The 27016-nt window shown below is 40.7% G+C and overlaps 1 protein-coding gene across 2 annotated transcripts in view; it reads left to right on the top strand.

Moving 5' to 3' along the window:
* tax1bp1b (Tax1 (human T-cell leukemia virus type I) binding protein 1b) overlaps positions 1–27016 on the top strand; it is a 711119-nt gene that overhangs the window by 615420 nt on the left and 68683 nt on the right. For both annotated transcript variants that reach the window (XM_078539019.1, XM_078539018.1), the window contains exons 6-8: positions 8944–9092; positions 11961–12051; positions 13573–13758. In XM_078539019.1, the coding sequence (XP_078395145.1) occupies positions 8944–9092; positions 11961–12051; positions 13573–13758 (426 nt within the window). The remainder of the gene's footprint in view (positions 1–8943; positions 9093–11960; positions 12052–13572; positions 13759–27016) is intronic.

A 27016-nucleotide genomic window follows, 5' to 3' on the forward strand; every position in this document is an offset into this window, starting at 1 on the left:
AATTTTGTTGACTTAACTCCTTCCAGGTGTTTGCTGTTGAATCTTCTACTTTGAAAGTGGTCCAAACATCTCTGGCTTTAGCCCAGCAACAGGAACCTTCAACAGTATTTGCCCAATCACATTTTCTCCCATACTCCCTTCACCCTACCCATCATATTGACAACATGGACATGTCCAGGTGCAGGCATTGCTCAGTAACTCCATCTCTTTATCTCTGTCCATCCCTAATTGCCCATGAGAAGATGGTGACCCACTACCTTGAACCACTGTAGTCCACGTTAGTGTAGCTTCACCCACAATACTCTTAGGAAGGGAGATTGAGGATTTTGACCCAGCGACAGTGAAGGAATGGCAATATTGTTCCAAGTTGGGATGGCCTGTGGCTTGGAGGGGAACTTGCAGGTGGTGGTGTTCCCATGCATCTGCTGCCCTTATCTTTCTTGGTGGTAGAGATTGCAGGTTTGGAAGGTACTGTCAAAGGAGGCTTGGTGAGTTGCTGCCATGCATCTTGTAGATCATACACACCGCTGCCACTGTGTTGGTGGTGGAGGGAGTGAATATTGAAGGTAGTAGATGGGATGACAATCAAATGGGCTTCTTTGTCCTTAATGTTGTTGAGTTTCTTGTATTGTTGAAGCTGTATTCATCCAGGCAAGTGGAGGGTATTCCATCACACTCCTGTCTTGTGCCTTGCAGATGGTGAGCAGGCTTTAGGGAGTCAGGAGGCAAGTTATTCTGCACCGAATTCCCAGTCTCTGACCTGCTCTTGTTTGTAGCTACAATATTTAAACAGCTGGTTCAGTTCAATTTTGGGCCAATAGTAACCCCCAGGATGTTCATAATGGAGGATTCAGTGATGGTGATGTCATTGAATGTCACGGGGAGAGGTTAGATTTATCTATTTGGAGATGGTCATTGCCTGGCACCTGCGAGGCATGAATATTACTTGCCAGTCACCAGCCCAAGCTGAATGTTGTCATGCTGCATATGGACATCAGCTGCTTCAGCACCTGAAGAATCGCAAATGGTGCTGAACATTATGCAATCATCAGTGAACGACCCCACTTCTGACCTTATAATAGAGAGAAGATCATTGATGAAGCAGTTGAAGATGGCTGGGCCTAGGACACTACCCTGAGGAACACCTGCAGTGATGTCCTGGGACTGAGATGATTGACCTCCAGGAACCATAACCATCTTCCTTTGTGCTAGGCGTGACTCCAACTAGTGGAGAGTTTTCCACCTGATTTCCATTGACTCTAGTTTTTCCAGGGCTCCTTGGTCAATTGCTGCCTTGATGCCAAGGGCAGTCACTCTCACCTCAACTCTGGAGTTCAACTCTCTGTCCATGTTTGGACCAAGGCTGTAATGAGGTCAGGAGCTGAGTGGCCCTGGTGGAACCCAAACTGAGCCTCAGTGAGAGGTTATTGCTGAATAAGTGCCACTTGATAGCACTGTTGACAACACGTTCCATCACTTTGCTGATGATCGAGATTAGACTGATGGGGCAGTAATTGGCCGGGTTGAGTTTGTCCTACTTTTTGTGGAAAGGCCTTTTCTGGGCAATTTTCCACATTCCCTGGTAGAGGCCAATGTTGTAGCTGTACTGGAAAGCTTGGCTAAGGCTGCAGCAAATTCTGGAGCACAAATCTTCAGTACTATTGCCAGAATGTTGTCAGGACCCATAGCAGTATCCATTGCTTTCATCAGTTCTTTGATATCACATGGAATGAATCAAATTGGCTGAACTGGCATCTGTGATGCTGGGGACCTCTGCAGGAGGCCAAGATGGATCATCATTTGGCACTTGTGGCTGAAGATGGTTACAACTGTTTCAGTCTTGTCTTTTGATGTGCTGGGCTCCCCCAGCATTGAGGAGGGAGATATTTGTGGAGCCGCCTCCTCCAGTGAGTTGTTTAATTGTCCACCACTATTCACGAATGGATGTGACAGGACTGCAGAGCTTAGATCTGATCCATTGGTTGTGGAATCGCTTAGCTCTGTCTATTGCATGCTGCTTCCGCTGTTTGGCATGCAAGTAGTCCTGCGTTGTTGCTTCATCAGGTTGACACCTCATTTTTAAGTATGCCCGGTACTGATCCTGGTATGCCCTCCTGCACTCTTTGTGAAACGAGGTTTAATCCCTTGGCTTGACGGTAATGGTAGAGTGGGGTATATGCTAGGCCATGAGGTTACAGATTGTGGTTGTATACAAGTCTGCTGCTGATGGCCCTCATGGATACCCAGTTTTGAGCTGCTAGATCTGTTTGAAATCTACCCTATTTGGCACTGTGGTAGTGCCACACAACATGAGGAACAGTATCCTCAATTTTCAAATTGTCTTGTAGCTTCTAGTATTATAGCTGTATTTGAACAGCTTGTTGCTGGCACAGCTAGTTCTGCAGCACAAATCTTCAGCTGTAGCTGGGATATTGCCAGGACTCATAGCCTTTGCAGTATCCAGTGCCTTCAGATATTTTTTTGAGATCACCCGTATTGAATCTTATTGTCTGAAACCTGGCAGCTGTGACAGTGGGACCTCGGGAGGAGTTTGAGTTGGATCATCCAGTTGGCACTTCTGCCTGAGATGGTTGCAAATCATGCACATGTTGCACTCATGCAAATCATTGACTATGGGGATGCTTATGGAGCTTCCACCTCCTGCTAGTTTAATTGTCTATCATTCACAAGTGGATGTGGCACAACTGCAGACCTTTAATGTTGATCCGTTGGTTATGAAATCGCTTAACTCTGACTATCGCATGCTGCTTCAGCTGTTTAACATACCTATAGTGCTATGTATTAGTTTCACTTGGTTGGCATGATTTTAGATATGACTGGTGCTGTTCCTATTCTGCATTTATTGAACCAGGGTTGGTCCCGTGGCTTGATGGTGCTGGTAGAGTGAGGGATATGCCAGACAAGGAGGTTGCAGATTTTGGTGGAATAAAATTGTGCTGATGCTGATGGTTCTTAGTGCTTCGTGGATGCCCATTTTAGATCTGCTAGACCTACCTGAATCGATTCCCATTTAGCATTGTGGTAGTCCCACACAACACAACACAATAGGCAATGCCCTCATTGTAAAGACAGGACTTTGGCTGTACAGGACTATTTGGTAGTCACTCCTATTGCCATGGACAGATGTAACTGAAACAGGTAGGCTTTTGAGGACGAGGTCAAGTATGTTTTCTGCCATTGGTTCTTTCACCACCTGCAGCAGGCCCAGTCTGACAACTATGTTCTTCAGAATTCTTCCAGCTTGGACAGTAGTGGTGCCAATGAGTTGGTGTTGGCTTTGAAGCTCCCCATCCAGTGTATATTCTATGTCCTTACTACCCTCTGTGCTTCTTCCATGTTGTTATCAACATGTCGGAGTACTGATTCATCAGCTGAGATAGGTGGTATTCAGCAGGAGTTTCCTTGTCCATTTTTGACCTGATGCTGTGAGACTTCATGGGGCCTATAGTCAATGTTGAAGACTCCCAGGGCAATTCCCTCCTAACTGTATACTACTGTGCTGCCATCTCTGGTGAGTCTGTTTTTTACAACAACCCTGTAGTTTCATGGTCACCCCTACAGAAAGAAGCTTTATTTAATTAACTGAATTTAAACTCACCAGATGTAGTGGTGGAATTTGAATTACTGTCCTGCATCAGTAGCCCAAGCCTTTGGATTCCTAGTCCAGTAACATAACCACTGTGCTAAAGTACACCAAATAATTGAATCCACACAACATCAATTGTTGAATGCCCTGATAATATCCGGAAGACTTGTGCTCTAGAATTGCAGAGATATCAACAGGTTAAGTGAGTGTGAACCAAGGTGGGAGATGGAGTATAATGTGGAGAAGTCTGACGTTATTCACTTTAGTGTAAGAATAGAAAAGCAGAATTTGTTTTACAGGTGTAAAGGTTGTAAATGTTGATGTTCAGATGGGCTAGGGTGTACACATGCAAGGAATGAGTTTAGCATGCAGGTTCAACAAGCAATTCTGAAGGCAAATTGCATGTTAGCCTTTATTTCAAGGAGATTGGAGTTCAAGAACAAGGAAGTCTTGCTACAATTATGCAGGGCTTTGGTGAGACCACACCTGAAATACTGTGCGTTGCCTTAATCTCCATATTTAAGGAAGGATATACTTGCAGTAGGGGCAGTACTATGAATGAGACAGCTGGCCTATGACAAGAAGCTGAGTTAATTGATCTATACTCTCATGTTTAGAAGAATGAGAGGTGATCTTATGGAAATGTACAAGATTCTGAAGGGGCTTGTCTGAGAGATTGTTTCCCCTGGCTGGGGAATCTGGAACACAGAAACACAGAAGCACAGTCTCAGAATGTAGAGCTGATGATTTAGAACTGAGATGAAGAGAAATTTCTTAACTCAAAGGGTTGTGATCCTTTGGAATTCTCTACCCCAGAGTGTTGTGGATGTTCCATCATGGAATATGGGAAGCGGGCAGGAAAGTGGAGTTGAGAAAGAAGATAACCACGATCATATTGAGTGGTGGAGCAGGCTCGAGGGACAATATGGCCGTCCCCTCCTCTTTCTTATGTAATTTACCATACCCCTCGCTAAGCTGTTCCGGTACAGCTACAACGCTGGTATCTAATCACAAAATAGGAAATTACTCAGGTGCACTGTTCACAAAAAGCAGCACAAATGCCACCTGGCAAATTAACACCCATCAACCAATTCCAAGCCATGAGGAAAGTGATTCAGGAGTCCTCATTAGTGATATCAAGCAGCACTTACCCGCCAGGAGCTCCTGCTCAGAGGCCCAGTTTGAATTCTGTCAGGATCACTTGGTGCAAACTTCATTACAGCCTCAGGTCAAACAGGGACATAAGCTGAATTCCAGAGGTGAGATGAGAGTGACTAGCTTTGACATCAAGATAGAATTTGACTGTGTGGGGCATGCAGAAGCACTAAATCTAAAACCAGTGCAGGTCAGAGGGAAAACTGTTCAGTGGCAAATGAGGTACAAAAGGAAATGGTTTCCAATAACCACAGCCGTTCATCTCAACCCAAGGATATTGTTGCGTGAGTTCTTCAGGGCACATCCTAGGGCCAGCAACCTTCAGCAGTTTCATCAGTGGCATTCTCACCATCATTAGGTCAGATGTTGGGCTCTTTCGTGTTGATTGCACAATGTTCCAGTTGCAATTCTTCAGCTGCTACATATGAGTGTGGACTGCTTCATTAAGACAACACAGTTTATATGGTGGCTCTAACATAGTTGAACACCCCAGGGCTCTTCACAGGAGCCTTATCAAACAAAATTTGGCACCAAGCCGCATAAGGTGCTCTTAAAATAGGTGGCCAAAAGCTTGGTCAATGAGGGAAGTCACAAGGACCCTCTTAAAGGAAGAGGAGGAGGGAGAGTTTTTGGAGGTTTATGGAGGGAATTCCAGAGCATATGGCCTTGATAGCAGAAGGCACTGCTGCCAATGGTGGGGCGATAAGAATTGGAGATGGGAAATAGGGTCAGCATTGGAGGAGAGGAGAATTATCGGAGCATTGTAGGGCTGGAGCAGGTCACACAGATAGCGAGGGATGAGCCATGGAGGAATTTGAAAACAGGAATGTGAATTTTAAAATTGAGGAATTGCTGGATCAGAGCTATTGTATGTCAACAAGCACAAGAACAGTGGTAAATGGAATTAGTGCAAGTTAGGATCTGGACAGCAGAATTTTGGGTGACCTCAAGTTTACAGAATGGGAGACCGGCCAGTAAAATCTAGAGTTACAAAGGTGTGGATGAAAGTTTCCTCCAACTAAATATTAGAAAGCCGCTGTTTCTGGTTTCCACCACAAATTCCATTCCCTAGCTGCTGACACCATCCCTCTCCCTGACTACTGTTTCAGGCCGTTTGCAACCTTGAGGCCATAATTGACCCTGAGATGAGCTCCCAACCCCATATTTATGCAATTAATTGGATTGCCTCTTTCCACTTCTGTAACATTATCCAACTCTGCCGCTGCCTCAGCTTCTATGCTGAACCCTCATCCTTGCCATTGTTATCTTTAGGCTTGATTATTCCAATGCACTCCTGGCCGGCCTCCCAGGTTCTACCCTCTTAAGTTTGAGCTGCCTGTGCCCTTACTCGCACCAAGTCTTGTTCACCCTGTGCTTGCTCAGCTGCCATAGCTCCCAGTTAATCATTACCTCAATTTTAAAATTCACATTCTCATTATCAAATCTACCCTTAGTCTGGCCCATCTCTATCTCTATAAACCTCCTCCATCCGCACAACTCTCCCAAGATATCTAATTCTGCCCTCTTGAGAATTCCCTGTTTTAGTTGTCCTAGCGTCCGTGGCCCTGCTTTCAGCTGCTTAGGCCCGGAGCTCTGGAATTCTTTCCCTAAAAGCCTCCACCATCTTACTGTTTGCTTTTATAAGACACCTCTCTAAACCTACCTTTTTGACAAGCTTTTGGCCATCTGCCCTAATATTACTTTATGTGGATTGGTGTCATGTTTTATTTTATAAATCTCCAATGCAGTGCTTTTGAACCTTTTACCACATTAAAGGTGCTCCATAAATACAAGCTGTTGTTGTTGTTGTAGTATTGGTGGAGCTGCGAAAACACTCTAAGCTCAATACCATCCAAAGCAAAGAATATTGGCATCTCATCCAGTCCAGTCAGCTAAACACTGGTGTGTTGTGGTTGCAGTGTGTATTATCTGAAGGGCGCAATTTGCCATTGCTCTTGGCAGCATCTGCCTAGCCTGTGACTCCACCATCTATAAGGACAAGGGCAGCAAGTACATGTGAATAGTCACCACATCCTTCATCCAAGTCACATACCATCTTCAATGGGACATTATTCGTTCATTGCTGAGTCAAAATCCAGTAACTCCCGACCGAACAGCATTGTAGAAGAATCTTCACCATACAGACTGCAGCAGCTCAAGAAGAAGTCTCACTATAATTTTATCACAGCAGTTAGGGTTGGGCAATAAATTCTGCCCTTGCCAGAGCCAGTCACAGCTGAAGAATTAATATAATAAAAGCCACTGGCTGTTGTATACCATGACAGCCACTGCAATGAATGTTTTTAATATACTGCTTAGAAATAGGTAAAACTAACTGCATAAATTTCACTTTTTGAAATTTGTACTGTTATAAGTAATGGGTATCTTGGAGTGTGCAAGCTTTTATTTTTAACTACTTTAAGGGACAAAATTATCTCCTAATACAGTCAGAAGCTGCTTTATCTAGCCCTTGATTTTCAAAGAATTAAGCCTTCCAATATAACTATGATCTGCCAGCTAAAGTATGTTTCTGAATTGATGGTAAAACCAACTAAGTTACTTACCTGTTTGGGTTTGATTTACTTTTGCAACCAGAACCAAATTATTCTGGTTCAGGCTGTTGTTAAAACATAGTTTCGCTTGGAGCATTTTCATCTGAATTGAGAATTTTATCCAAATGTGGCGAACTTTTAAGGATTTTACTAACTACAGTTATATTTATTTGACATGTAATTGGAAGTAAAAGTGGAAATCTCTGTCAGTTGATGATAGATGCTAAAATCTTGGGTCAAGTTGACAAATACAGCCGTTGAAACTTTCATCTTCCTCTGACACTTCATGAATCATCAGAGTTAACATGGCCAATATTTCAAGCAAGCTCAGTGAAAGGGCAGAAATGCAGGCTTACAATAAACAGCCACATTGACCCTGTTAAGTTCTTGAAATGACATTCTGGAATATTGGCGGCTTTCTGCTGCTGCAAGTTTGAGTCAATGTTTGAAGCAGCAAGACATTCGAGACCCTAAGTTTTTATTTCCATAGCTGTGCCAGAAATGCTAATGAGTTCAGAGCATTTTCACAGCTTGTGATCCAAGGGCATGTTTCTGATATGGAGAAAGCAATTTCAGATGTAAGCTTTTGATGGCAGTTGCAGTAGCTGATGACTTTGATCATTTCAACAATGGTATTGTTACAGTATTTTTACCACATTTAATTGTGTTTCTTGACATATCTTTTTAGGTTGCTTATATCTTGGTTTATTCAGTTTTGTTGTATATTGAAGTTGTACACCTTTAAAGCATGCATCGTGCTTCTATCATATATCTTTTGGATCATCCGTCACATCTTTTAATCAAAACTTAAGTTTTCAAGATTTTTTTTTAAATCTAAAAGTTTGATATTGCTGTTACAAGCTTTAATGCTGTTACCTTTGATATTCTTTTAACAGTATAATATGCAAACCATCATTCTGATTGTTTTAACTGAACAACCTATAAATTGCCACTGACTTATGTTTAAAAATTATTTAGAAAGTGTAAAAATTTTATTTTTTGCATAATAGGAAGAATGAAAATTTATAATTCCTGTCTGACTTTGCCAAAGGTGAAGCATCTCTTCTGCAGCTTTTGACACGGTTGAGCACACCATCATCCTACAATGCCTTTCCACAGTTGTCCAGCTGGGTGGGACTGCTTTCACCTGGTTTCATTCTTATCAATCTTAACCAGAGCATCACTTGCAATGGTTCCTCTTCCTATTCCACACTTTCACCTCTGGTGCTCCCCAAGGATCTCTCCTTGGCCCCTTCCTATTTCTTATCTACATGTTGTCCCTTGGTGACATCATGTGAAAGCACAGTGACAATGTTAGTTTTCACATGTATGTTGACGACTTCCCAGCCCTACCTCACTACCATCTCCTTTGATTCCTCCGGTGTTGCTAAATTATCAACTGCTTATCCGACATTTGCTACTGCATGAGCAGAAATTTCTTCAAATTAAATATTGGGAAGACTGAAGCCATTATTTTTGGTTCCCGCTCCAAACTCCATTCCCACCAACATTTGGAAGTTTCCATCAATTAAGTGAACCTGTGTAGTTAAATTCAAATAAGTGAAAGTATTTGCTATGCCTTGTTTAATTCTCTTGTTAATAGGATTTTTTTTAAAATTGTGTAACTAGGATCTCTTCCAGTGTTCAGAAGCTTCAAAAATTGAGAAAGAAGACATTGAGAAAAAGTATAAAGAAGCTGCTGCAAAAATTACTCAACTTGAAGAAGACATAGTGACTGCTAATCAGAAAGCCATTGCAAAGGAAACTGAATTAGACAGGTATGAAAACATTTCATGTATCGTGGAATTACTTTCCCATCAGGGTTGATAATTATTGGAACAACTTGTGATTTGCCATGGGTGGTTAGTTTTATTCCCCTCTAGCGTACCAGCATGTCCCCATAATTTATAATTTAATGTCATCAGCACGACATTCTCTTCCCCTGCCAACTCCATATTGCTGTTGCTTTTCATCCTCTCTTTCCTGGCAGCATCCTTCTCTAAATAGTTATTTTTATTTTCAAGACATATTGCCCTATAATGGCTAGGATTAGGTGAGGTGGTAATAACTATCCTTGACATCATGGCAGCATTTGACTAAGTGTGGCATCAAAGAGCCTGAGCAAAATTGAAGTCAGTGGGAATTGGGGGGGAAACTCTGCATAGACTGAGACATACCCAGCACAAAGGGAGATGTTTCTGGTTGTTAAGAGTCCAATAATTTCAAACCCAGGGTTTGACTTCAAGAGTTCCTCAGTAGTATTTTAGGCTCAACCACCTTCAGTTGCCTCACCAATGGGGGTATGCACGCTAATAATTACAGTGTTTGGTACTATTCGCAACTCCGCAGATATGAAACAGTCAGTGCCCACATGCAGCAAGACTTGGATAGCATTCTGGCCTGGGCTGGTAAGCGACATGTAACATTCACACCACACAGGTCTCCAACAAGGGAGAGAACCTGACCATCTCCGTTCAATGGCATTACCATCACTGAATTCTCCACCAACATAGTGGGAGTTACATAGTGGGACCAGCCAAATAAATACAGTGGCTGCAAAAACAGATCAAAGGCTGGGAATTCTGTGGCAAGCAACTCACTTGACCCCCACATCCCCACAAAGCCTGTCCTCCATCTAATAGGCACAATTCAGGAGTGTGATGAAATGTTCTTCACTTGCCTGGCTGGGTGCAGCCCCAACAGCACTCATGAAGCTCAACACTGCCTGCTTGATTGGCAACCATCGATTACTTTAAGTATTTGCTCCCTTCACCACTGTGGCCTCAGTTTATACTATCTACAAGATGCATTGCAGGAACTCACCAAGGTTCTTCCACCTCTGCCAGCTGGAGGAACAAGGGCAACAGACCCATGGGAACAGCACCACCTCTAAGTTCCCATTCAAGTCACATGTAATTTTGACTTTTTCAAAGTCACTGGGTCAAGAGCCTGAAACTCACTCCCCAACAGCACTGTGGGAATATCTAAAACACATGGACTGCAGCAATTCAGGAAGGGGCTCACCACCACCATCTCAAGGGTAATTAGCATGGGCAATAAACGCTGGCCTCTCCAGTGATGCTCACATCTCACGAAGGAATAAAAAAATTCATGACCAGTACCAAGTTTTTTTTAAATCCTTTGCCATTATGGGTACTGAACCATAGCAGAGGTAAGTTTCAATCAAATTGAGCAGAAAGGACTCAAAAGTATGTATGTGTCGTGGTGACATGGGATGGGAAGGGAAAAAAGAAATTCACACAGAATATTGGCAAAAGGAATGATGAAAGTCAAATGAAAATCTTGAGGGAGAAGAATTATGGGGAAAATGTGAAGTATGAAAACTGAATATAATCCAAGTATGAAAATAAAATACATAAATAAATGAGTTGGAGAAGCAGTAGTATTTCTTCAATGATTTTCTTTACTATGTGATCAAAATAAGAGTGACTAAAAGGTTATTTTAGTTCACTGCCTTGAAAGCTCATTAGTTGAAACAAAACTCGAGTGTAATATGGAGTAGAAATCCTAATCTTTTCAAAAAGTTAGCGGTTTTGAGTCGAAATTGATGATTTTACTTCAGAGGTTTGAAGTTACATGTAAAACATCTGAAGTTGTTCACTCTTCAGTGTAGCACAACAGAATATATTGAAATGCCGGGTTCATAAAAAAAAATCCCAAGGCCTTTTCTGATTAGCTCAGATAAAGAACTTAATGAAGATTGATTTATTTGATATATAAAACCTACAGAACACCAACCAGTCCAAACATTACAATTTGAGCCAATCACATTGTTAGTTTATTTTTTCAAAATAGTTTGGAATGCTGTTCTGATTTCTGTTGAATTTGCAACAAATAAATGATGATTTATATATATTAATCAGTATTAAACATGTACCCAGAATATAGGTAAGTTTATTCCCTGGAAGATGCTTTCCTGAAAAGACTGGTCTCATCTCACCCTCTGTGGTCTACACTTCAACTCTGCTTCAGTCCAGAGTTCAAAATTATTTGCATCTTAAGGAAATTTACCTACTACTTGACAAAATTGTGCTAGAGATATTGTTTGTGAAATCCATGTTGGCTAATATAAGTCATACTTTTACCTCATGTGGTCAAATGATATACTGCATTAGTGAACTTGCTGTACTACAAAAATAGCCAAATTACTGTGACTCTTAGGCTATAATGTGCAATGGGTCTGACAGCTGCCTGTTGTGCTGCAAAATTCATTGGAAAAATAAAGACAACTTGTCATTTTACTACTTTTGCAGGAAGTATCTTGACAGATTTTTAAAAACAAGGTGCTAAAATGTAATGTATTACAAGTTAACAATAAAACACACCAGACTTTTCTTGCGTATGTTTTATGCATTTCAAAGTCTAGAGTTCTGACTTCAGTTAGTTAACTTTTCTTGAAATTTGATTAAAATTATTATTTTGTAAAACTCTGAATTTGTGTTATGCTAGAGTGTTGAAGACGCATGCTCTGAAGCACTGCCTAAGGACAAGTTTTTATTTTTTGGAATAAAAATAGTGCTAAGGTTTGGTAAATCAGAACCTTTTAGTTCACTGTTATATTTAGATGTCAATTATATTTACTTGAGGTTTATGTTCTCGTTTAAAATGTAAAATTGTTTCCCCAGCATAAAGCACAAACTGAGGAGACTAATTGTTGAAAAAGAACAACTGGAATTGCAGCTGAAGAATGAAAAGGATGAGAAAGAGCTATACAAGGTAATAGGTTTAATAGCTTTAGGCTCCTTGTCGTAAAATTGTGTCAGATACAATGACCATGCAGACAGGAAAGGCCAACTCCTTGCTTACTCTGTATAAAATTAAGAAGCCAGTCTTGGCATCCCACTATTATGTCTCTAAGGTAATTTCCTGATGATAAACCCTGAACATATCAACCTGATGTTCAAAATTTTGCACAGCCCAAGACATGAAATAGGAGATCCTGAAAGTTCTGGATGTGTTCCTAGCTCCACACTGTTTCTCCCCTTCCTGACTTCACCATGCACTTGGAGACAAATGGACTTCACATCTTACTGGAAAGCATCCTGAAAGCAATAAAGTTAACTCAAGTGGTTAAAGTTCTGGGCAGTGGTAGGTACCGAGAGGAATGTTTTCAAGAACCGACTTCTGTATCTCTGGATATTTTCAGAGTAACCCAATGCATATGTAGAGAATTTCCCTCTTTAGAAAAATCAGTAATCCTAATCAATGTACCTACCAAAGGCTTATTTCTGTAATGAACTCTGATTAAACTTCTGAACAAAAATAGCCGCACACAAAGACCACAATCGTAGAATTGGCTCATTCTGACCATATAGGTATTTTCAATATGTGCTAATCATCGCTGTACATGACATGCAACTCTGATAAAACAATATCCTCAGAAGTCCTTATTTTGGACGTGAGAAATTTCAGATGCTGAGGGGGAAAATGGCCACCAGAAAACTTCTCAAATCATTTTTGAATGATTTGTTTGAACATCTATAATTGGTCATTTGAAAAATATTTTTCATATCATTACAGTTGCAGCAATGTTGTACAATTGAAAGGTAGTTGTACAACACACCAGAAGTTGGCATCAGTAGCATTAGGACCACAGAATCTTGAAATTACATAACTCTAAGCCAATCTCAGGCTCCAAGTAGTTCCAGTGAAAGGTCACCTAAGCAGTTGTAATAGCTAATCTCTAATTTTGTCAGCTATTTTTATATTAACTATTACAGATGTGCCTTATCAAGATTTTGTGTGAATTTAACACCTGATTGAGTAGATGATTAAGCTCCCTAAAAGTCTTCACCTCCCTATTCCTCTCTCCTACTTCAGGATACCACTTCAGCTTTTAGTCACCCAATCTAATAACTCTTTGTGTGGCTCAGTGTCAGATCTTCTCATTCAGTTTTCAAATGTCATTTTATTCTTTTACTTCCAAATAAATACCAAACCTGTATATCAAATAATAGTCAGAGGTTTCTTTTATTCTTATAACATAAACATGCAGATTTTGTGCTGCAATAGCTTCCAGGAAGGTATTCAAGTCTTAATATGTCTCTTGACCATTCTCACTTCAAATCCATTACTTCTGTTTCAAAACCATCTTAGAAACAGTCACTTTTGGTGTATAGCATGATGCTGCTTTTCACATTTAATTTAGGTTTTAAATGCTCAACTGTTATATATTTGATTTCTACTAGCCATCTAACCAAATAATTAACTTTTATAACTAATTGTAATTATTTGCAGGTTCATGCAAAGAATACAGAAATTGAAAACACAAAGCTGGTTACTGAGATGCAGTCTTTTAAAAACCTAGATGCAAGTAAAGAGAACATGCTGGCCCATTTCAAGGAAGAAGTGGGAAGACTACAGCAATGTTTGTCAGAAAAAGAAAAATTGCATAAGGAACTGTTAGTTAACTCTTCTAACATGGTAAGAAATGTTAATTGAAAAGACTAAACTTTTAAAATAACATCAGTACGTCATGAAGCTTCTTGAGGTGTCTCAACCATCAATAGATTATTTACCAGTATCATTTCAAATTTCTACCACCTGTTTTGTCATACTCATTGTTTTATGTCTCGGAAACATTTTACGTTAGTACGAGTGCTTGAGTCATACACTATGTTTATTTGTTTTGTTACAGTATTTTGTTTATGCACATGATTGGTAGTTTATTTGTACATGTAGAAAGTTAATGTTTATCTACTTGGCTCATGGGGTGAATGCACCATCTGATGCAATATATAGCTCTACAGATTAGATAGTACAAGGATGATGCCATTGTCTATACTGGAGTTAGTTTCATTATCAATGGGCTGGGAAGGTAGGAAATTGACCAAAATTCCTGCTCCTGATTGTTGTTCATTTATCTGTTAGAAATGGCACATCTGGAGTGAGGATATAATTAGTTTTGAATGATATGTGCTTCATAGTTGAGAGAGCTTGACACTGCTCTCTCTACATGAAGATTAACCATTTATGCAAGGTGCTACTGATGGCTTTTGAGTTGCACCCCTATGAGAATCAGTATCTTAAGCTGTATTTTTTTTTGTGCAAGAAAGCAAAGAAGCAATAGGGGACAAAAATAACCCTAGCCACATGTTCATCTGTTAGTAAATCTGAGCAAAAATGTAATGTTGAGAAAAAGCAACAACTGATCATTAAATACTGGGAAGATCGAACCTATTGTCTTCAGTCCCCAATACAAACTCTGCTCCATAACCACTGACTCCATCCCCTGTCCTGGCAGCTGTCTGAGGCTGAATCTGACTTTTCACAACCTGGATGTCACATTAGACCCCAAGATGAGCTTACAACCATATAACCACGCCATCACTAAGACCGCCTATTCCCACCTCCATAACATCTCCTGACTCCACCCCGCTCAGCTTATCTGCTGAAACCCTCAGCCATGCCTTTGTTACCTTTGGACTTGACCCTTCCAGTGTACTCCTGGCTGACCTCTCTCATTTTACTCTCTAAACTTGAGGTCATCCAAAACTCTTCTGCCCATTTCATAACCTGCAACACATCCTGTTCACCCATGACCCTGTGCTTGTTGATGTACATTGACTCCTCGATAAGTAATGCCTCAGTTTTAAAATTCCCATTCTTGTCTTCAAATCCTCCAGTGCCTCACCTCTCCTCTCCTTTCTAGCCTTACAACCCTCTGAGATATCTGCACTCCTCTATTTCTGGCCTATTGAACATCCCCAATTTTAATCACTCCACCAGTCTTCAGCTACCTGGGCCCTAAGATCTGGAATTCCTCCTTAACCTCCTCTACCTCATTTTCCTTCTTCAAGATGCTCCTTAAACAGCTTTTGGTCAACTGCCCTAATATCTTGTTATGTGGCTCAGTGCCCATATTTTGATTTATATTGTCCCTGTAAAGTGCCTTGGAGCACTTAATTACAGTAAAGGTGCAAGATAAATATGTATTGTTCATGTAAAGCAATGTTTTGAGAATTTCTACTGCTCAAAATCAAAGCAAAGTTTTTGAAGGCCAATTTGAATTCTTGAAATCATCGTGTACCATTCTGAAGCTGTAGAGGCAATTCAAAAGGAAGATTTTGTTCCAAATGAAGCTAACAAAGCAGAAGTGATTGTGATTAGAAGAGCATGATTACTACAGGAGTATTCTGACCAAGGGCATAGCTGTATTGCCCAGCATACGACAGTCATGAGCAGCTGTTGTTTAAGGAGATTTTTGGTTAGTTCTACACAGTTCTGGAATTGGGTATATTATTTGTTGTACTTAAAATCTCACAAGTTTTTACCATTCTTGTTTAGTTTTTGCTTCATAACACATCCTTGGCTTTGAGTAGCTAATGCTTCATTTTCTTCACAAGAGATTACATGATTTTTTTCTTCTTTGTTCATGAGATGTGGGCATCGCTAGCAGTACCAGCATTTATTGCCCACCCCTAATTGCCCTTAAGAATGGGATGGTAAGCTGCAGCCTTCAACTATTGCAGCTTGCATGATATAGGTGTACCCACAATGCAGTTAGGGAGGGATTTCCAGGATTTTAACTCAGATGAAGAAAGAGATATATTCTCAAGTCTGAATGGTGTGTGTCTGGGATGGGAACTTGCAGGTGGTAGCGTTTCTATGTGCCTGACCCCCTTGTCATTCTTGGTGATAGAAGTTGCGGGTTTGGAAGGTGCTGTCAAGGGAGACTTGGCGAGTTGTTTAGTTGCTTCTTGTAGATGGTATCCACTGTTGCTACAGTGCATGGGGAGAGTGATTGTTTAAGATGGTGGATGGGATGTCAGCTGCTTTTTCTAGGATGGTGTCTTGAATTTTGTTGAAGCTGTACTCATCCAGGCAAGTTGAGAGTATTCCATCACAACCCTGCCTTGTGCCTTGTAGATGATGGAGAGGCTTGGGGAGTTAGGAGGCCAGCTAATTGCCACTGAATTCCTGTCTTTGACCTGTTCTTGCAGCCACAGTATTTGTGATTGGTTCAGTTAAGTTTCTGGTCAATGGTATGTCCGAGAATCTTGATGGTGGGGGATTCTTTGGTTGTAATGCCATCAAACATCCAGGCTAGATTTATCTCCTACTTGATGGGTTCGCGTACTGGGGCATACATCATCAGTGAGATGCCATGTCAGAGTTGCCCTGGAATAGCTTGCTTGGGGGAGAGGCTACTTCTCGTGCTGTAGCGAGGATGCTGCCAGGACCCATAGTCCCAGTGCACTCAGCTGATGCTTCTTGTCATGTGGCACAAACTAAAGTGATTGACACTGGTATCTATGATGGCAGAAAGCCCCCGGAAGAGGTTAAGTAGAATTGTCCACTTCTGACTGAAGATATTTGCTGAGCTTTGCGTGAACACATGAGCGTTTTCCTTGCACTCAGCTGGAGTATTGCACCCGGTACTGTGCGCCATGCTTTGGGAAGGATTTGGAGACATTGGAGAGAGTGCAGAAACGATTCACAAGGATGGTTCCAGGGATGAGGAGCTTCAATTATGTAGATAGACTGGAGTAGTTAGGACAGTTTTTCTTGGAAAAGAGAAGGCTGAAAGGAGATCTGATAGATATTTTCAAAATCATGAGGGATCTGGACAGTGTAGAAAGGCAGAAACTGTTTCCGCTCGTGAAAGGATCAAGAACACGAGGGCACAGATTTAAAGTAATTGGAAAAAGAAGCAAAAGCAATATGAGAGAGAACTTTCTAACAGCAGGTGGCTAGGGTGTGGAATATCTTTACCATCAGCTGTGTCATAACAATGTTCCAGTCCAAAGTGTGTCAACATTTACACAACATTAACCGCCTCTTACACCACTGAGTGAACTAATAAACCTCTTCTTGCTAAAGAGATCAAAGAATTGCATTCAAAACACATTACATAACTATTCAACATATTCCAAGAAATGATACCATCATAAGATTAAGCAGTGAGGGATTTCAATGTATATATTAATCCACAGTCTGAACCATTTTGGCACATGTAGTTATTGTATCACAATATTTCAGTGTTAGCTGATAAATACAATCTGTTTCCTTACACATGAACATACAAATTAGGAGCAACAGTAGGCCCATTAGTCCCTCGAGCCTGCTCCGCCATTCAATTAGATCACGACTGATCTGATTGTGGCCTGAACTCCACATTCCACCCAATCCCAATAACCTTTGACTCCCTTGTCAGTCAAGAATCTATTTACCTCTTCTTTAAAATATTCATTGACCGTGTCTCCACTGTGCTCTGGGGAAGACAGTTTCAAAGACTCATGACCACCTGAGTGAAAAAGTTTCTTATCTCCTTCTTAAACGGGAGACCCCTTATTTTTAAAACGGTGTCCCTTAGTTCGAGTCTCTCCCGCAAGGGGAAACATCGTTTCAGCGCCCACCCTGTCAAGTCCTCTCAGGATCTTTGTGTTTCAATAAGGTCACATCTTAACCTTCTAAACTCCAATGGCTACAGGCCCAGCCTGTCCAACCTTTCCTCGTAAGATAACACCCCCATCCCAGGTATCATGCGAGTTAACCTTCTCTGAACTGCTTCTAAAGCATTTATATCCTTTCTTAAATATGGAGACCAAAACTATACACAGTACTCTAGAAGTGCTCTCACCAATGTTTTGTACAACTGTAGCAAAACATCCCTGCTTTTATATTCCATTCCCCTTGCAATAAACGACAACATTCCATTTACCTTCCTGATAACTTGCTGGACCTGCATACTAACTTCCTGATTCATGTACCAAGACATCCAGACCCCCCTCTACTTCAAGAGTTCTGCAATATCTCTCCATTTAAGTAATGTGCTGCTTTTCTCTCCTTCCTGCCAAAATGCACATGTTCACATTTTCCCACATTATACTCCACCTGCCAATTTTTGCCCACTCACTTAACCTATCTATGTCCCTTTGCAGACTCCTTATATCCTCTTTACAACTTACTTTCCTACGTATTTTTGTGTCATCAGCATATTTAGCAACAGTACATTTGGTCCATTCGTCCAAATCATTTATATAAATTGTAAATAGTTGAGGCCCCAGCAGTGATCCCTGTGGCACTTCACTCATTACACCCTTCCAACCTGAAAAGGACCCATTTAGGCCTACTCTCTGCTTCCTGTTAACTAACCAGTCCTCTATCCATGCTAATATGTTATCCCCTACACATAGTAACCTAACCTTTAATGTCATACCTTGTCAAATGCCATCTAGAAATCTAAGTACTACACAGGTCCTCCTTTATCCACAGTGCTTATTACTTCCTCAAAGGACTCTAATAAACTAGTCAAACATGATTTTCCTTTCACAAAGCCATGTTGACTCTGCTTGATTGCATTGAGATTTTCCACGTGCGTTGCCATAACCTCAATAATAGATTCCAGCAATTTCCCTATAACAGATGTTAAGCTAACTGACCTACAGTTTCCTGCTTTCTGTCTCCTTCCTTTCTTGAATAAAGGAGTCATATTCACTGTTTCCTAATCTGATGGGACCTTTTCTGAATTTAGGGTATTTTGGAAAATTAAAACCAATGCATCTATTATCTTAGCCACTTCTTTTAAGCCTCTAGGATGAAGTCCATCAGAACCTGGGGACTTGTCAGCTTTTATATTTAATAATTTTCTCAGTGCACTTTCCCTGGTGATTGTAATTGTTTTAAGTAACAATTATAGTTGTTGTCGAAGATCATTGTATGCTTAGCTTATGGTTAGATTTCTTTATATGTGTATCTATGCATGCATGTGCACAGGCAACCTTCTCATTCCATGACTGTTTATTGTAAGGTTTTTGAATATTCTTTACCCATAGTCATGGTATTCATGTTCTTTTCAGTCATCTGCTTGTTATCCTAGTGTATCTGACCTTACAAGTAAATTATCTGACTATTATTATCCATGTTCTTAAAATGTTGATCTCCAAGTTAAACTTGGCCTTCCAACTTCTAACTTATTTTCACTTTCTTTTCCTTTAAGCCAATAAACCTTCTGATTTATCCCAAAACCTTGATTACATATTGGGTGTTATTAAAAATAGACGTAAGTTGAGACAGACCTGAGAACCTGACTGTTGGAGATGATGTTCAACTCCCTTGTCTGATTTACTGCTTTGTTAAATGGGTGAGAAATAAGAATGTGGTGTTTGAGGGACAACCCAGATATTCCTTATCAGGCCATTCAATGTTGTCCATTTATTCATATTACTTGACATTTGTATTTAATTAACACAAGCCATTAATCGGAAATGACTGCTAGTTAAAAAAATCCTTTTATTCTGAGTATTTGCTTGGTCTCCTGAAATTCTGGTTTGAATTATTTTTTCCAGGATGTACCTCTGGGGTCTAATTGCTTTCAGAGGCAATGTCATTATTGTGTGTGCAGAGATATGTGACAGCACACAACTACTGTTTGAGTGCCATCCAGTTACACCTGGGATTGTGTGCTTGGGATTGAACCTGTGCTTGCATGATAAACATCATTCAGCATATTACTGTACCCGTAGCCAGGTTACAGTCTGCACTATAGTTGCAAAGTGACAAATCTCAGTCTCTGTGCAGACACGGTGCATGTTTGTTGTGGAATCTTCCAAGTTACCCAGACCATCTTTCAGAAGTAGAACCTCTTTGTACACAGCAGCCTTTGTTTGAAAACACACCTATCGAGGCCTCTTGCCACATGTATACATGCTGAAGCTCCACCCTATACCAGACAGTACCACATTAACTGGTACCATTGCTACAATTTCTTCACCAGTGCTCAATTCCATGTCCTGTGCTTTCTTATCCTGATCAATAATTGTCTCCTGTGCAGGTGCATTGTTCGGGATGATAGATTGTTGTCTGTTGCGCGGCACTCTGTGTGACTGGTAGTCCATTTGGTTCTTACCGTGTTGGGAAGAAGGCAGACTACAATGTGTGCATACATACGCTTATCCATTTGACTACTCCATTGCATATGTTGTTATGGATCTTTGATTTTTTTTTATCCCATTTTGGACTTTAAAATAAAAGGAGGAACATTATCTGGCCTGATGCAGATTTGTTTAACTATACGTGTAGAGACAGATAGATAATTCTATGAATTTTCCTTTTGGTAAAAAGGTTTTGATCAAGGGTCCAAGTTTTAAACAGCTGTTAGAATGCTTTTAGAATGTTATTGTTTTATTGAGAGACATTGAATATGAGATATCATAATTTAGTGAAAAGTGATGCTTTTTCTTGTTTAATTTCACTTAAATGAGCTGAGGTATATGGTTTGATTGGGATTGTTTTCTCCATCAGTTGGAGAGATCAATATACAGTGTGAATTACTAATATTTCAGCATGTACCTTATTAGCAAAAAGGTTCACTGTTAATCTTGTGGCTTGTGGTTCCAGATTATTTTGTATATAAGGTAATAGAAGCATGGAATGATACAGAGCTGGAGGGCATTTGGCCCAACATGTCTGTGCTACTTGAAAGAGCTCTTCAATTAGTTCCTCCTTTGTGTTCTTTTCCTGTATTCTTCTAATTTTTTTGGTCCAGAAGGAACATGAACTTGTCTGCAAGTGGACCTTTAGTAGGGCATAGGAAAAGTCTTATGGAATGTGCCCAGATAGCATGGGTGAGTTGTTTTCCTCCATTCTGGGAGCATGGGGTCAGGAGAAGGCCATTTAGGCCTTCGAGCCTGCTCCATCATTCGGTAAGATCATGGCTGATCTGGTTGTGGTTTCAGCCCCACTTTCCTGCCTGCATCCCATAACCCTTGACTCCCTTGTGTAACAAAAATCTCTCTTAACTCTGCCTTGAATAAATTGAAAGACTCAGCCCCCACTAACTTCTAGGGAAGAGAATTCCACACCCTAGACTCCTGAGAGAAAAATAATTTCCTCATCTGTCTTAAAAGGGAGACCTTATTATGTCCCCGGTTCTAGTTTTCCCCACAAAAGGAAACTTCTCCCAGTATCCGCCCCATCAAAACCCCTCAAGATCACCTCACATTCTTCTAAACTCCATAGGGTATAGGCTTAACCTGTTCAACCTTTCTTCATAAGATAAGCCATTCATCCCAGGAATGAGTCGAGTGGCCTTTCTCCGAACTGCTTCTAAGGCCGTTATATCTCTTTTTTCAAATAAGGAGACCAAAACTGTACCCAGTACTCCAGATTTGATCTCACCAAGGCCCTGTACAGCTGCAGTAAAACTTCCCCACTTTTATATTCCATTCCTCTTGCATAAGTGCCAACATTCCATTTGTCGCCTTGATCACTTGATGTACCTGCATACTAACTTTGTGATTCATGTACCTGGACACCTAGTTCCCTCTGTACCACCAATTCCTGTAATCTCTCTCCATTTTGTCATGAAAATATAATTCTCATAATCTTATTGTGATTTATTGTAAAAGTAGGTTAATAGTTGGGTGTTGATAGGTTCTGTGTTTGTGTGTGATTTAATTGAATTGGAGACAGCTGGTCTGGAGGCTTTGAGTTATCAACAAGAAGCTAAGTTTTGAATGCTAAATAGGTAAACATGGCTGAAGTTTTAGAAGGTGAGGTGTAAGGAAAATTTGCATTTATAGATAAATTAGGTTAGTTTGAATTTCAAATAGATGGTAAGATGTTACACCTAGCCAGAGGAAGATAAACTAAACAGTATGTTTATTTTTCCCAAAGATTACTGATAAAAGTCAGTACTCTGAAAGATTTATATTATGAGAAAAGTGAAGTTGCAAAAAAAAAAGGGAACAATGGACTTGGCATTAAAAGGGAGAAACATATAAAGTAGGTGAGGTTATGTGTAAAGAGAAGGAATTCTAAAATCTAACACAAGTGTGAAAAGCCTCCAGCCTCTCTGCATCAAGCTGCTGTCTACAGGAACCAAAGCTGAGAAAACTCACTTTGAATATCACTGTCCAGGATATCGTGTTGTTTTGCCTGGGTCTGTTTAAATCTATTTGTTTTTCTACTGTTGCCTCAATGGAGGTGTAACTGGGAGCCAGATTAATTAGGGGTTTTAGGAGTTATTACAGTAGTAATTTGTAGACCAATGTATGTTTATGAAATCTTTTCTTTTATTAATAAATGTTTAATTTAGTTTTCTAAAAACCTCTGAAGCCATGGTAGTCTTATTACTTCTGAATTCAGGACACGCATCTCAAAATAAAATACAAATTGTAAAACAGTTGTGACCGCATGATCAAGTTTCCCTCCTGGATTTGATCCACCTGGCACACATCATCTGCCACATCATAACAATTTAAATAATATACTGCTTTTCTATTCTTCCTACCAAAAATGGACGAGTTCACATTAACCCATATTATACTCCACCTGCCAAATTTTTGCCCACTCATTTAAACTGTCTGTATCCGTTTGCAAACTCTCTACCTCCTCTTAACAGCTTACTTTCCTGCTTATTTTGGTGTCATCAGCAAATTTAACTACCATACACTTGGTTCCTTCATCCAAATCCTTTATACAGATTGTAAATAGTTGAGGCCCCAGCATTGATACCTGTGGCACTTGTCTAGTTAGCTAACCAATCCTTTATCCATCCCAATATGTTACTCCCTACACCATGTGCTCTTATCTTGTGTAGTAACTTTTGATGTGGCAACTTACATCAAATGCCTTTTGGAAACCCAAATACACCACACCCACCGGTTCCCCTTTATCCACTTTGAATGTTACTTTGTCAAAAACTCCAGTGGATTAGTTAAAGATTATTTTCCTTTGATACAGCCACGTTGGCCCTGTCTGATCACATCATGATTTTCTAAGTATCCTGCTATAATCTCCTTTTATAATGGATTCTAACATTTCCCATATGACAGATATTAGACTAACTGGCCCATCGTTTCCTGCTTTCTGCCTCTGTCCTTTGTTGAAGAAAGGCATTATACTATTTTCCAATCCACTGGGGCCCTTCCAGAATCTTAACGAATTTTGGAAGATTATAACCAATGCATCTACAATCTGTGCAGCCACTTCTTTTAAGACCCGAGGATGCAGGCCATCTGGTCCTTGGGACTTGTCAGCCTTTAGGTCTAATAGTTTTCCTAGCACCTTTTCCTGGTGATGGTGATTGTTTTAAGCTCATCCCTCGCTATCACCTCTTGATTTTCAGTTATCTTTGGGAAGTTTTCTAAGTCTTCTACCATGAAGACAGACACAAAATACCTGTTCAACGCCTATGCCACTTATTTGTTTTCCATTCTCGGTTCCCGAGGCTCACTATTAAGAGGACCAACAGTAGCTTTAGTTACTCTTTTCCTATTAAAATACTTATAGAAACTTACAATAATCTGTTTTTATATTACTGGAAAGTTTTCTCTCATACTCTGATTTCTGCCTCTTTATTTTCTTTTTAGCCATTCTTTGCCGGTTCTTAAATTCTGTCCAATCCTCTGACCTACCACTAATTTTTGCAGATTTGTACAGTGTTTCTTTCAATTTGTTATTATCCTTAACTTCCTTATTTAGCCATAGATGATGCATCTTTCTCAAAGAGCCTTTCTTTCTCATTGGGATAAATCTTTGCTGAGAGTTATTAAATATCTCCTTAAAAGCCTGACATTGCATCACAACTGTCCCACCTTTAACCTAGTGTTATGGACAAGGGAGAGAGGTGAACTGAACTCCTTTATTTTCCTCACTGTCCCTCAGTAAGAAGAGGTGTTTTAATTTTTGAGATGGCCCTGGTTGTTTCCCCAAACCCCCTCTTCATTAAGTCAGTTTTAAAGTGACTCGCAGCAAAACTTCTTGAAGGTTAAATCAGAAGTATTGTTTAATTATATATTCAAACTCGGGAATGGTCGTCACAACTACATACATGCACGCAAGAAGGAAATAGGAAAGAAAAGAGTTTTACAACTAGGAATAACTTTTTTTTAAAAAACAAAGATATGGATATTAATTCACCCGACTGCCAGAGTCCACTGAGGGTTCCTTCACGTAGGAGTTAAGGTGGGTTCAGTTAGCTGAAAGCAGGAGTTACAAAATTTCTTTAAAGTTGATGACACAGCAAGATGAAGTCAGTCCACTCACCGGTGATGGCAGGAGTCCTCCAGAGAACCTGGCTTTGAGCAGGTTTAGACTTGAGGCAAGCTTTGTTGTCAGCCTGGATTCCGGTTTTGGTGTTGACAGGCTGGATGTTTAACAGCAGATGGCCCTGGGAGTCCAGGAATTTAGCCTTTAAACTTACCAAAACCAAAGGTCATGTGGGGTTATCTTTGATGAGTCACTCTCACAGTAACAATCAGTTTTTATGCCTCTGGTCAAAATCCATTGTTCACCTTAGGTGATAGATGGTGGCTATTAGCACCTCCACAGGTCTAATGAGTTTTGATGGCTATCCCTTTGTTATAGTCCAAGCTGGGGAGATGGACCGTTTGTTGCTCACTTGTTTCGTTGATTGTAATGGGTCCATACAATGATAAGTGTGAAATTCCACGAGGATGAAGGTTGAGCTTGGTCCTGTAATTACTGTTGGAAGTTTCCAAAACTGTAGCCAACTTGCAAATCATGTGACCTGGTCCAGCAAAATGCATTCTTAAGCGAATGGAAAGTAAGGTTTGATTTGAACAGTTTATGATCTCTTTCATTTCTTATGGACACGACACTAATTTCCCAGTTCACCTTAGCCAGCTCTGCCTTCATACCCTCATAGTTACTTTTTATTTATGTTTAAAACACTACTCATGGGCCCACACCTCTTGCTTTCAAACTGAACATGAAATTCTATCATAAAGATAAAAGCAAAAAACTGCGAATGCTGGAAATCCAAAACAAAAATAAAAATACCTGGAAAACTCAGCAGGTCTGTCAGCATCTGCGGAGAGGAACACAGTTAACGTTTCAAGTCCGTATGACTCTTCAACAAAACTAAGTAAAAATAGAAGAGAGGTGAAATATAAGCTGGTTTAAGAGGGGGTGGGACAGTCCCACCCCCCCCCCCCTTAAACCAGCTTATATTTCACCTCTCTTCTATTTTTACTTAGTTCTGTTGAAGAGTCATACGGACTCGAAACGTTAACTGTGTTCCTCTCCGCAGATGCTGCCAGACCTGCTGAGTTTTTCCAGGTACTTTTATGAAATTCTATCATGTTGTGATCACTGTCACTTAGAGGCTCCTGTACCATGAGGTTATTGATTAGTCCTGTCTCATTGCACATTACCAGGTCTGGGATAGCCTGCTCCCTGGTTAACTCTAGAACATACTGCTCTAAGAAATTCTCTGAACTCATTTTCCGGGTTATCTTTGCAAATCTGATTCTACCACTCTACATGTAGATTAAAATCGCCCATAATTATTGCAATACCTTTCTTACGTTCTTCGTTCATTACTTCCTGTATGCTCTGCCCTACAGTGTAATTGCTGTTAGTGGGCCGATCAATTACTCCCACAAGTGACCTCTTACCTTCGCTATTTCTTATCTACCCAAATTGATTCTACATCCTGATCTTTCAAGCTAAGGTCATCCCTCAGTACAGAACTAATGCCTTTGTTAATTAACAGAGCTACCACCTTTTCCTAGCTTCCTGTAATGCCACTATGTCAGGCATCCTTCAAAATTTAGGTCCCAGTCTTGGTCACCTTTCAACCATGTCTCTGTGATGCCTAAAAGGTCATACATGTTTATTTCTCTGTGTGAGCAATTCATCCCTTTTGTTGCAAATGCTGCGTGCACTCAGATACAAGGCCTTAAACTCTTTTTGCCATTTTTGCAATCTTTGGTCTCATCTGCTGGTGCACTCTTACAATTGTATGTTCTGTCACTCTCTGGTAATCATTACCCAAATTGCAACCCTGCTCTAACACTTTGTTCTTTCCCTTTTACTGTATTTCCTCTACCTTCCCCCCACTATTTAGCTTGAATCCCTCTCTACCACCCTAGCCATACAATTTGCCAGAACACTGGTCCCAGCACGATTCAGGTGTAGACCGCCCTAAAGGTACAGCTGCCACTTTTCCTAGTACTGGTACCAGTGCCCCATGAATCAAAACTCATTTTTCGTCCAACAATCTTTGAGCCACAGGTTCATCTCTCTAATCTTATTTACCCCATGCCAATTTGCTTATGGCTCAGAGATTATTACCCTTGAGATTCTGCTTTTTAATTTAGACCCTAGTTGCTCATACTCCCTCTTTCCTAGTCCTGCCTATATCATTGGTACATACGTGGGCCACAACAACTGGATGCCCCTGCCCCCTCTGCAAGTTCCTCTCCAGCCCTGAGCAGATGTCCCAGCCCCTGGCACTGGGCAAGCAGCAAAGCTGTCTGGACACTCATTCTGGGCTGCAGAGAACTATGCCTATCCCCCTGGCTATACTATCCCCTACTCCCACTACATTCCTATTTACTCCCCTCCCCCTGCTTGAATGGCTTCCTGTACCATGGTGCCCTGATCAGTTAGCTGTCCTGCAGTCCCTGCTCTCATCCAAACAAGCTGGAAGAACCTCAAACCTTTTGGACAATTGCAAGGGCCGAGTCTCCTGCACTCCTGCCTTTTGGGTCCCCTTACCTGCCTCACTTAGTCGTGCCCTCCTGCCCCTGACTACTGACCAAATCAAAAGACCCTATCCTAAGGGTGTGACTGTCTCCTGGTACAAAGTATCGAGGTAACTTCCCCCTCTCTGATGTATCACAGTGTCTGTAACGCAGTCTCCAGCTCTATGACCCTGAGCCAAAGCTTTTCAAGCCGCAGACACTTACTGCAGGCATGTTTGTCCTCG

The sequence above is a fragment of the Cetorhinus maximus genome, chromosome 3 (assembly GCF_964194155.1).
Source record: "Cetorhinus maximus chromosome 3, sCetMax3.hap1.1, whole genome shotgun sequence".
NCBI classification, from domain to species: domain Eukaryota; kingdom Metazoa; phylum Chordata; class Chondrichthyes; order Lamniformes; family Cetorhinidae; genus Cetorhinus; species Cetorhinus maximus.